The 13,441-nt window shown below is 40.8% G+C and overlaps 1 protein-coding gene across 1 annotated transcript in view; it reads right to left on the bottom strand.

Moving 5' to 3' along the window:
- Nucleotides 1–1,097: 1,097 nt before the first annotated feature.
- Nucleotides 1,098–13,441, bottom strand: part of SLC6A4 (solute carrier family 6 member 4) — a 205,412-nt gene continuing 193,068 nt past the window's right edge. Inside the window, exon 14 of the mRNA XM_075335240.1 lies at nucleotides 1,098–12,923. Coding sequence (XP_075191355.1) covers nucleotides 12,849–12,923 — 75 coding nt within the window. The 3' untranslated portion in view covers nucleotides 1,098–12,848. The remainder of the gene's footprint in view (nucleotides 12,924–13,441) is intronic.

The following is a 13,441-nucleotide window of genomic DNA, read 5'->3' on the forward strand; positions in this document are numbered from 1 at the left end:
GCCCGATTTATCGTACCTTGTGACGCCGGCATTAGTGTCACATGCAACGACGTCGCTAACAAGGCCGGATGTGCGTCATGAATTCTGTGACCCCAGCGACATCTCGTTAGCGATGTCGTTGCGTGTAACGGGGCCTTAAGCCATCAATGAAAAATTAGTGGACAACCTCTTTAAAGGGAACCTGTCATCAGAAATTTACCTGTAAACCTAAAAGTTTCCCCCTCTGCAGCTCCTGGGCTGCATTCTAGCAAGGTTCCTATAGTTTTTGTGGCCCCTTTTATACCAAAATAAATACTTTATAAACTTGTACCTTTTCGTATGCAAATTTTGAAAATTATCCATGGGGGCGGGCTGCCTGATGTCCGTTGTTGTCCTCCTGCTGATTTACGCCGCCCCCGAACGCTGAATTTCAAACCTCAGGACGCCGCCCCTGGGCGCCCGTGGTCCCGCGCATGTGCTGTGCGACTGTAGTGGTGCCGTGCACTGTGTGCACGTGTGACCGCTGGTGACGCTTTGCGTGGGCACGAGGTTATGGGCGTTACTGTGAGTGTCATCAGCAAGTGCCGCCCATAACCTCGTGACCGCACTTTCCCCTTTGCCTCCTGCGTTCTGCGCAAGCGTCTCCTCGTAACCTGTGGTGGCCTGATCCGCTCCTCCCATCTATTTCCTGCTGCAGGGCAAGATGGGAAAGGTGACGTCGGATCATTTGGCCAGCGCTTGCGCAGAACGCAGGAGGCAAAGGGGAGAGCGCGGCCACGGTATTATGGGCGGGCACTTGTGATGCATTCACAGCGCCGCCCATAATATCGTGCCTGCGACCACGTCACCAGCAGTCCTCGCGTGCACGGGACCTCGGGCGCAGTGGGCGGCGTCCTGATCTATGAAATGAAGCAATGGGGGACGGCGTAAACCAGAAGGAGGGACAGTAACGGACGCAACAGAGACCGCCCCCATGGACGATTTACAAGAATTGCAGACAAAAAGGTACAACTTTATAAAGTGTTTAATTTGGTTTAAAAGGGGGCACAAAAAGTACAGGAACCTTGCTAGAATGCAGCCCACGAGCTGCAGAGGGGGAAACTTTTAGGTTTAAAGCAAAATTTCTGATGACAGGTTCCCTTTAAGGAAATGTCAAGGGAATGAAAATAGTTCTTCAAATGGTAGCAATTGAAGAACTACCAAAGAACAAAATATGCTTGTAATTTACCTTTATTAAAAATTCTAAGAGATTTCATCACATATTACAGGACCGTACGTTCTGTAGTTCCCTCTTTCTGGTCACATGCTTTACTGATGCCAGGAGACAAAGGGGTTTGGCATTTATCGACGCTGCCTAAAGCTGAATCCCCTCTACCCTCATAACCATGAGTTATTCTCACCCCACATTATTCTGGTGCAGCTCTTCTCGCTAATTACATTGACAGTATTCTGGTCCCATAGAAAACAGCACATTTGTTCTCCCCAGATTATATGCTATCTGCTCCCCAGGTTTTATCTGTCACATACTCCGCTGACGCAGAAATAGGGAGACAAAAGAAAAAAAAAGTGATGAAATCCCTCAATATTTTTAGTTGAATAACAAAAATGTTTATTTTAGCATTTACTAAACCAATTTTATTTGCTGCATAACCCCTTTAATGAAAGCATATTACCTGCAGAGTAAAAGTGCAATATATGTATGCATACACTGGGGTTTACAGATCCAATACAGTGCAAATATATATTTATATATATATATATATAGGGGAAAACGGTACAATAAGGTGTGAACCATGAGAAGCAGCACACTAACCAGACTACTGTAAATATATAGATCATTCATCCATTATCACCCACTTTAACATTAGACTAATATATCTACACTTACTGATTAAGGAAAATGTATCACTTGGCAACAAGGGCAATATAAACCATACAAAAGTAATGTAACAGCTATTTATGAAGGTTTTCTATTATCTACACTATAACAGCTGCCTCTTGTCATAGATAGCGGAGTCTGCTGGGGTTGCTTGTAAAAAAGGTGAATTATGCAAATTAAATATTTGATTTTAAAACTTACCATCTGCCAAAAAAGAATGCAGAGCGCTCTCAGAATCCAATGTTTTCTGCTTATAGATTTAAACAAACAACCAATGTACGCACATTTACTATGAAACACCGTCCAGGAATTTAAGGATGTTCCTTTTTATAGTGAGGCATTATACAGAGCGTTATTGTACAATTTGTACAGAACAGTGGAAAGGGATATGGGATAAACCGGCCACATTTGTAACAGATTTATGATTGCATTATTAACTTTAAAAAGAAGATTATTTGCAAATTTTCTATTTTGTATATGCAGTCCGTCTAGATACCTATTTATATAACTTTGGTTATCCACTACAAAAAAAATCTATGCAGTATGAAACTGCAGTCTAAAGATTCATGTAAATTGTAACTCTCGGGACAACCCCAATAAGTAATATCCTTCAGTGTGAATAGGCTGTCTTGCCAGCAGTTCACATAGGACAATGTGCTGCTCAGGACGACCTTTTTTTTTGGTCAGCCAAAAGATCATTTCAGCCAACAAACGAGCATTTTGATCGGTTTTCATATGATTGGCAGTCTGTTTAGACCGCGTTCAATATTTTCCATCAGTTTTTGTAAATCAAAGCCAGAAATGGGTGAAAAATGCAGAAGTGGTGCACGTATTTCTTTAAGGCTGGGGTCACATGGGGGACTACTGCGATCCTAGCATGACACTCGGATCACACTGGCAGCACAGCGGGAGCCGAGTGTCACTGCGACTGAGATCTGATTGTGCGATTGGACCACAGCTGCAGGGGGCGGGCCGGCGCTGCGGAGGGAAGGGAGGGATTTATCTCCCCTTCTCCTCCGTTGCCGGCTATTGCCATTCTCGCTCTGCACTGACATTACACGGGTGTACCACGAGTGCAGTGCAATTTTTCTCTTGCCCCATAGACTTAAATGGGTGCAAGAGAAACAAGGATAGCATTGCACCTGCAGCATGCTGCGATTGTTTTCTTGGTCCGATTAGGGCTCAGAAAATAATCGCTCATGGGTGCTGGCACATAGGCTAATATTGTTCCGAGTGGAATGCGATGTTTTATCGCATTCCACTTGCTCCGATTTTCATGCTGTGTGTCTTAAGCCTTATACTGTTCTTCTGATTGTTCCTCACCTGGTTTTGGGTTTTGGTGACAAATAGAGATAAGTGGATCTGTGAAAGTTCAGTTTGGAACCCGGGCTTGACCTGAACCCCATTGGAAGTCACTAATTGGGCAGTTCGGGTGTTCGCCAACATGCAAGCAGCCATAAACATATCACCTCCAGAGGCGGATGGGCAGAGTTTTTCCCTTTTTTTTTTTTGGTGCACACTACATCCGATAAAGCTGTTGTTACCCCCAGTATGAACCGTTCAAACACTGCAAGCGGCTCGCACTGAGCTGAGCACTGAGGGTACCTGAGCACAGTGATGCTCGCGTGAATTGTCAGCATAAGTAAAGCGCCTGAACTCTTGGGGTTTTTTTTTGTAAAGTCTTTGTTTGGTACAAACACCGAACCTCGAGTTTGCTCATCTCTACTTACAAATACTGATGTAAAATACTGACCAAATCCTGAACGTATGAACTGCGCGATTATCAACAAGTGTTCCTAGTTCACAATAATTGTCTAGTGTAAATGCCCCATAATGGCTAGGTTATCACAATGAGTAGTTGGTGTTTTTAATGCTTGCAGCTTCTCTCCAACAATTGGCTAAGCTAGGTTACTTGCATTTTTTTATGCTGTAGTTTATATCTCGGGTTTGCCATGTTTTACATAAAACTGTTTTGTTTTGGATTCTTTCTGTTACTTAACCCTGGTAAAACTATAACTGATAATGTTATACCTGCATTTTTTGTGCAGTTCAGCTGCAGAAACGCAATAAAATGCATGTGGGTTTTTTTACCTGTGAATTTTTCTCAAGTCTATCTGCAAATATAATGTACAGTATATTTGCCGCCACAAGAGGAATTGATGTGTTGCGAATTTCAAAACTGCACCACCGGTCAGTCTACGATGCATAAGAAAAAAACAACTAGTTGATGGGATTTATAGAATTCTTTTGCCCACTTTGCTGAAAATAATGCGTTGTTTTTCTTGTGCAGCACAAAAAACACCATCTGTCCGTTCTGCTGACCTACAGAGCCTGAATAAACAAGAATTACAAGTAATAAAAAAAGATATTGCTGCAATAATTGGAATAATATTGAATCGGGTGAACTATTCAATGACTGTAGATTCAATCTGCTGTATCACAGCTGTTGTACTCAAACTGAAGGAGATAAGAGAAGTTTAGCAACAACTGAAGCCTTAAAGGGGTTGTCCTGGCGAAAATGATAAGTCTGCAGTCACTCCTTGTGCCACTTTATGTGACTGCAGACTTGAGAATCCTCATATCACGCACACTGTTCACTGTGAGGATTCGTCAGTGTCATGTGGCTGCGAGTGTGTGGTATGGAAACTCCTTGCCAGAATCCAACTAGAGGGATACAGCCTTTCTCAGTGCAAGTGTATTAAGTGAGGCCGCCCTTATGTAGCCAGATTCTGGCTCTGAACATGCATATCACATACTCGTTCCCGGCTTGGACACCGGCGTGTCCCCCTCAGTGCACATGTGTGGATTCACAAGTCTGCAGTCACATAGAGTGACACATAGAGACTGCAGACTTGTCATTTTAGTGTTTGTAAAAAATGGAACTTTGCAATTTAATTATTACATTTTCTCTCCTTTCTAAAGAATGGAGTAATTTTTTATGGCTCATTGCCGAGGGAACCGGTGCAGTCGAATAGCGGTGGTGGAACATGCATAGGGTTTACAAACTCTTTCCAATAAAGGTTGAATATGTTTTGTTCAGGAATTACTCTAAACACAACAGACAAATGTAATGTGCAAATGGAAATGTGACATTTCCTATATTACACAATTTGACCCATTCTTTACAAATTTGACACCTTGTATTTCTCACAGTATATTTTTATGTGTTCCACAACTTGAAATGGTGTATTGGGTCCAAACAGTCTGAGTGTGCAGGTTTGGGATGAGATTGGGAAGGCTGCTGTTGGTTGTTGTGATCCTACTGTATCCTAGTATAGATTAAAGAAAACTATGCTAACACTGCAGCAAGGGTGCAATTTGAACTGTGTGTTTTTGGGGGGGCAGCCATCTTCCTCAGTGTTTAGTGGATAAAATTAATATTGCCATATTCTTGCGGCTTCTGAAAAGGGAAAACTATGGGGTGATTACAGCACGATCAAAGTGTAGTGAGAGTAACTGCTCCCCACACCATCCCGGTGACTGGAGGTAGGCAGCTGCAGGGAGAATACAAACACATTTTTTTCCTTCCTCCCAGGCATCCAGACATGATTTAAATGTTATTTACTAACAGATCACCAATATTTCTGGAGGTAAATAGTATTTTTGGAGGCGACAGGTTCGCTTTAACTGAAGGTAGTGTTTCCCTAAGACTCAATTCAGACATCCATTTTTCACAATCTGAATATGGATTGCAATGCTCAGACTGACAGGAGAGACTAACGGAGGAGACTCAAGGGGGAAACTGACAGGGAGACCGGTCTGCTGACCCAAACTAACAGCCTTATATATGTTTATGAGGCGGTTAGTTCAGGTCAGGAAACCTATGGTTGGTTGGGATATTACATTCCCTATCTGGATAAAGGAACATGGATATCTGAACCCAGTCAAAACCCAAGACATTATCGTTGGGGAAAACACATCTAGTCATATTGTGTCCTACGATGTCATGTTGTAGCTTAGTCCACCAGGATCAGTGCTTACAGATTGTCTCCCAATTCTGCCTCATAGAAGCTAGATGCTCTCTATAATGTCCATATGACCTAATCGCATATAGATAATGGGTGTCCTGATAAGACAACCCCTTTATTTATAAATTATAGTCTGAAAAATGAATGAAGGAGTGATTTCATCATATACAACCCCTTTTAAAGTGCGGCCCCCAGGTGCTTGTCCCAATGCAGACACCTTCGGCAGCGATTTTTGGGGGGGACACCATGGCCAGCCAGGCAGCGTTTATAGCGTTACATAGTCCTTGGAATACAAAGATGGCTTCAGTTGACCAAAGTGCAGTGACTATTTAATTTGGCTCACAGGCAGGGGTCCAAGAGGACCCCAATCTAATACATATATGATATATATATATATAATATATATATATATATATATATATATATATATATATATATATATATATATATACACACACACACACACCATTATGGGAACATGAAATGGAGTTGCCTTAATGAGAAAATTCCTTTAAAAGAAGAGCGCTACATCAATGAATATTCCTGCGACTTTGTAAAATACTATTACTGGTAAAACATTTTTAGGAAATTAATGAGATATAAAACATACATGTAGAATCACCAAAAGAAAACCTCAAAGCAGCATGATGATTTGTATGAAAGGACATGACCATTCAATATTACACAGCTAACTACATCTATAATTTAGTAATGTATTATGGATAAGGGTGATCGGTGAACCACGTGATATCATGGTACATGGAAATCTTAATATAATTTTGTACTTAAAGGGATTGTTCACTACTTGGACAACCCCTTCTCAATCAGAGTGTTTGCCCTTGTTAAAATAAATACACTTGTACTCACTTCCAGTGCCGGGACTATTCCAGAAGTGTCGGCACTCGCTCTCCTGGGGGGCTCACGTGATGTTGATACATCACATGAAACCTGGGCCCCATTAGCGCCGGCTTCTTACCCTGCCTTCAGACGACTAGGACATCAAGAGGAAGTCAGGTCTGCGGCATCAGCAGCGGAGGGGAGTCACCAGGGTCACACTAGCTTATAGCATCCGATGCGAGAGAATTAGATGCAATATGTCAATGACATTCAGCTCAGGCTCTGCTGTGAGCGTGACACGAGTGTCATCTACTGTGCTCCGATTCACATGCGAGAATCCGATCTCAGGTGCGGAGAAGATGGAGAGATTAATGTCTCCATCTTCTCCATTGCCTGTCTTGGCATAGCTGAGGAAACACTGGCAGATCTGACCTGCATCATTGAATTATATTAGTCCAAGTGCAATCGGATTTGTTATGGGATTCCATCATCCGATTCATGCGCACGTGTGAAGCCGGTCCAAGTGTTGTTATTTTAATAAGAGCAAACACTCTAATAGAGACGTGGATGTCCGAGTAGTGGACAATCCCTTTAACTAGTCAGTCCATTTTTCATTTTACAGCTTTTATGCTAGTTACAGGTATTATTTCCAGAATAAATGCAGAAAAAAACAAGTTATATCAAAATAAAATGTCTGCAAGTTGTAAGAAGTATAATAAATATAATTTATGTGCCACGTCCTCCTGGCACAATGATGAGCGGTCTAAAATATCTCTCAATAAAATATAAAAATATATAGATAAACTATTATGATATATTAAATATACTTTAAGTTATTTTAGAATACTTTTTTGTTATGAGGCAGGTATAGCCTTGTGCACATGTGTGTATTATGGCTCTATACAACCTGTATTATGCTACAATGGCTATGTATTCCCACCATTTTATTCAGATGCCTATGTAGACTTTTGACTTGCAGCACCACTCTAGTACTATTAGTATATAGTTATATAGTAGAGAGCCACTTGCACTGTACAGTCGGCTGCACACTCTTCTGCCATGCGCCTATGAAGTTCAGTGTTTAGTAACTGACTCAGTATGGCTGCGCACACAGAGATACTTGTCAATCATTGATTAGGACCGCCCACTGGACTTCTAAGCATAAAAAGTGCATTGATATACATGTATAAAATAGAATTCATACTCAATATTTTCACAAAAAAACTATATATCAATCTACTCAGCCCACTTTTTACTATAACATGCTGCCCACAGATGAAATCGCATGTACAATGTGATCGCTTCCCTTTTAGAGGATGAGAATTGGTCTCCCAGTGTTGAAAAAGTCTAACTTCTTGGCATAAAGAACATGGTTACGTCACAGCTAGACTGGGTGTTTGGTGCTGTTCAGTACAGTTCCAAAGGATAGGGTTTTAGAAAATGCTATTAATAAATTGCAGACAAACTTGAGCGGATGTGAAGGTACAGTGGGGCGGTCCTAGAGCCTTTATGAATAAGGTTAATTTCATAAATCAATAGTATTTTGTTACATAGAGAGAACAGAACATTTTGCTTTTTTTCTTAGAGGGAACCTGTCAGGTGAAATATCTACCCAGAACCATGGCGACTTCTGGGTGCATATTTCTAATCCCTGCCTAACTGTCCCTGTATCTAGTAACATACATAAAGAGATCTTTAGAAAAAGTATTTCTAAAGATCCTTTATGATATGCTAATGAGTGCAGGGACTAGTCCCAAGGGCGTTAGTTCCTACGCTCAATCCGCCCTCTTGGCATGGTAGTACACCCACAGGGGCGTGCTAACATGCTATTCAATGCCCACTGCCTCGCGTCATGAGCGGCAGTAATGTGCGTACCTGTGTCCATTGCAGCGCCTCAGAACACTGGGTATAGGGGTCAGTGCGCATGATCAGAAGTGCCCGACACTTCCGGTCATGCGCACTACACCAGTTTGAAGCCAGAAAATGTACACCTGGCTTCATAGTCCGCATAACCCGAAGTCCGGGGATCATGCGCACTGAGCCAATATCCAGTGTCGGGCACGGTAGCAGCAGAGGTGAGAGCGACCATGCCTCTTACGCTGCGCATTCATTAGCATGTTAGCACACCACAAGGGCGTACTGACATGCTAAGGGGGCCGAATAGCCAAGGAAAGTAACGCCCTTGCGACTAGTCACTGGCCTCATTAGCATATAATGAAGGATCTTTAGAAATACTTTTTCTAAAGATCTCTTTCTCTATTTTACTAGATACAGGGACAGTTAGGCAGGAATTATAAATATGCACCCAGAACTGTTCATGGTTCTAGGTGCATATTATACCTGACAGGTTCCCTTTAATGGACTGATCTTTCATTCTCAATTCATGGGTAACGTCTGTAAAATCTGTATGAAGACAGATTTTTACATTACTGAGATAGGAGATGGCAGTTGGTGATTTCAAAATTCTATGGAGCGGGGAGGAGCTAAAGAAGAGACTGACCTCTCCTGCAAGTTCTCCTGAAACACTTACAGTTCTCCATAGAACATTATGAGCACCAACGGTAACCTCCTATCTCAGTAATGGGAAACTCTGTATTCACTGAATACAGGATTTTACCCATTAATAGAGAATGATAATGAATAAGTCCCGGATGAGAAAGAAGCAGATTTCTCAGATAAGATATATTATAACGTTTGTTATAGTCACATGTACTATTGATTTATGAAAAATCTAAAATAAAATGACACTTTCTCTATTGTCATTTCAGTTTTGTATTATAAAATTATATTTTGGATTACTATTGTTTTTTATTCATGTAGCTGAGACGAATGAAGAATTTACAAGTCTGATTAATCAAACTTTTTCTTCCCCACTATACTACCTACAATAGTGTTAGACATATTGTTTTATTGATTGAGATTGGCAGAGGAGGTGGAAATTGTATTCAAAACCGCTGTTCACATGAAGCCACACAAGAGCTGGAACACGGGAGTCATTTTTGCTTTGTGATGATGACATTGAGGGGTGTATAAGGAGTCTGTATAATGTGGCTGCCCTTGTAGGAGGTTTTCCACGACTTTGATATTGGTGACCTATCCTCAGGATAGGGTCCGATTCCTGGAAATCTTGCTTAAATATCGACTAATTTTTTTCACTATAAGCCATTGAAAATGTCATAGTTATCTACATTGTGAATGGTACAGCAAACTTTCTCTAATACATGTAAATGAGAAAGACCCTGCAGTATAAGGCTGCTTTCACACATCCGTTTTTCGCCATGCGGCACAATCCGGTAAAAAACTGAAAGAACGGTCCGGCGTTTATTGCCGCTGGATCCGTTCTTTCCTCCATAGATTTGTATTAGCGCCGGATTGTGACGCATGGCCTTGCGTTGCATCCGGCTTTTGCCGGATCTGGTATAAATAGCTGATCCGGTGGCCGGATGGAACGCTGCTTGCAGAGTTTTTTTGTCTCCAACGAAAAACCGTATGGCGCCGTATCCGGCGGCGTGAGTTTACAATGAAAGTCCATGGGCGCTGAATCTGTCATCATCCGGCGTATGACGGAATCCAACGACGGATCCGTTTTTTTGAACTGTGCATGCTCAGTAGCACAATGGATCCATCAAAAAATGGAGGGAACGAATGGAGAAAACTGATGCAACAGATCCGTTTTTTCGATCCGTTGCATCAGTTTTTTTGCCGGATTGTGCCGGACGGCAAAAAATGGATGTGTGAAAGCAGCCTAAGCTGTATCACTTCCAGTGCATTACAGCAGATAGGTGGGGGTACCAGGAGTTGACCTTGACCGATTTGATATGGATATCCTATCTTAAAAGGCAAGTTATTAATATTCCTGCACTTTAAATGACTTAGAAGTGAATGGAATTATGGTGCATTAATGAATAACTGCCATTAGATACACCAATAGTTTTCCCAGCGTTCCTATGAAGATGACCAGCATATTCAGGGGTAGGGTTTACCACTACATACAGATGGTGGAAAACTGTTAGCACCATTGAAATTGTTTCAGAAAATGAAGAATTTATTCCGGAAAATGATTACAGTATTTGTTATACTCACGTTTATTTACTTTGTGTGTATTGGAACAACGCAAACAAAAACAGAAAAAAGGCAAATTGGACATAATTTCACACAAAACGCTAAAAATGGTCCGGACAAAATTGTTGTCACCCTCAACTTCATATTTGGTTGCACATGCTTTGGAATAAATAACTGCAATTAGTCACTTCCTATAACCGTTAACAAGCATCTTACACCTCTCAACTAGCATTTTGGACTCTTCTTTTGTAAACTGCTCCAGGTCTCTCATATTTGGAGGCGCCTTCTCCCAACAGCAATTTTAAGATCTCTCCACAGGTGTTCAATGGGATTTAGATCCAGACTCGTTGCTGACCACTTCAGAACTCTCTAGCACTTTGTTTCCATCCATTTCTGGGGGCTTCTTGAAGTATGTTTGGGGTTATTGTCCTGCTGAAATGAATACCCATGACTTAGGTTGCAAACCCATCTTTCTGACCCTGGGCAATACATTGCGACCCAAATCCTTTGGTAATCTTCATGATGGCATGCACATTGTCAAGGCAATCAGTGCCAGAGGCAGCAAAAAAGCCAAAAACATCTTTGACCCTCTACGATATTTGACCTATATATTTGGTCCTGTGTTCTTCCTCATTCCGTTTTCGGTAAACTGTAGAATGATGTGCTTTACCAAAAAGCTTTATCTTTATCTTCTCTGTCCACAAAGTGCTTTCCCAGAAGGATTTGGGCTTAATCTTGAGATTGTTGATATTGTTTAACACTTTTTGTTCTCAAGTTCTCAGACCGTTCTCTTTTCTTTCTGTTCTCCATGCTTAGTGTGCCACACACAGACACAAAATGCAAAGATTGAGTCAACTTCTCCCCTTTTTATCTGGTTTCATGTGTGATTTTCATATTGCCCACATCTGTTACTTGCCACAGGTAAGGTAGAGTGAGCAGCATATGCTTGAAACAAAGTTGTTTACCCACAATTTTGAAAAGGTGCAAACAATTTTGTCCAGCTCATTTTTGGTTTGTGTGTCAATTTATGGCCAATTTCCTTTTTTTCTGTTTTGTTTTGTTGGGGGTTTTTTTGTGCTGTCCCAAAAAACACAAAATAAATAAATGTGCATAACAAAACATGTGTAATTGTAATTATTTTGTCGGAGAAATACTTAATTTTCTGGAACAATTTCAACACTTTCGGCCATGACTATATTCTTGTCATTTTTTCCTTACCCTCAGTTTCGATGAGTAATCCATTTATAGTCGGCAGACCCAAAATACCTCAACATGCAGCCATACACAGGTTATATTACATCTAGTCATTTACGTCAAAGCAGAGCTAGATTAAGTCAGTTATGAATATAAAGATATCTAAAGAATGTAATTAGATTTAGGACATTTTGGGGCTTATCCAGGTAAAGGTTCCCAATGGGGATGGTCCAAATCACAATCGTAGTCTCTCGGGATATTGGATCTGTATAGAAGGGACAACCTTCACTGGCTTTTCTGGTCTATGTTTTACTACTCGTCCATTACCGGACACTGTATATACGGTCTAACCTAATAATATAATTATCTTATGACTTTTGGGTTGGACTTACAGCATCTGGCTAATAGCAAGGGTGTTCCACAGAAACCTATCATATGTCAAAATCATTAATGGTTGGTCCATCTTTCATTTGTTGTTTTGCTTTATATGGATTTCGATTTGTATTTTTTTCTATTAGCTTTATGGTTGATGACAATCAGTTTTATTGTTTCTGCATATCTTTGTATTTCTTTGTACTTTGATTCTGAGCTCTGTTGGATCTGTTCCTAATAAAAGTTAAAATATAATAATTAGTTTGCTCTCAAGTCAGAGAATATTGTGCCCAGTATTAAAATAAGACCATGTTCTCAACATCATAAGACACATGCACACTGCTATTCAGTCATGGACATTTAATATTCTTTGTATAGGACCTTGTACTTGTTGGGTTGATAACTTTAGGGACGTGACCTGTGCCCAGTCTGTCTTCTTGGCATGATCCAGTGCAGTGTGGGTAGTTGAACCATAGACAGTCTGAGGTTTATAAAGTTTTCCTTAGGCACAGAACGGGGTGCGTTGTTTGCAAACAGGAAAGGACAATGTTTCCAGGTTACACAGCATTCATGTGAATACCTCCCAGTGGAATTTCTGTTCCCGTCTCTGGGGTTATACTTTTAATGAAGCGCTATCAGGAGACAACAAGAAAATAAGAGAAACGTTAGCAACAAATTTTTAGTTTTTACTTATCACAATATTCATAACATAGTTTCGAAGGAATTTAATTGGTAAAGACAATGTGTCATCAGAAAATTACCTATTCTTTAAATCAAGTTTTGAATTACATAGTTGTTTTGTCATTGTTTACTTTTTTCATATCACGATCTTCATTAAAACCAAAAAATCTTGTATTGTTCACCTTGACATCAGGACTATTTTAAACACATACTTCCTATTCTTTCAGGAAGACTTTTCAGCTATTTTCTCATCATCAGAGGCAGGATTGCAATAACTGATAACACAGGATCCGATAATCACAATAGGTCCTGTTAAATATGAACCCAATAACCTCTCTCTTCACTACGACCCATGTGCACACTCAGTAAACAGTAGACAGTATCAGAATCAGTCTGCTGATGTTAATGTACATGTGAGCAAGCATTGCTGTGCTCTGGTACACTCGGTGTGAGCTATTTGCAGTGTTTG

The sequence above is a fragment of the Anomaloglossus baeobatrachus genome, chromosome 2 (genome assembly GCF_048569485.1).
Source record: "Anomaloglossus baeobatrachus isolate aAnoBae1 chromosome 2, aAnoBae1.hap1, whole genome shotgun sequence".
NCBI lineage: Eukaryota > Metazoa > Chordata > Amphibia > Anura > Aromobatidae > Anomaloglossus > Anomaloglossus baeobatrachus.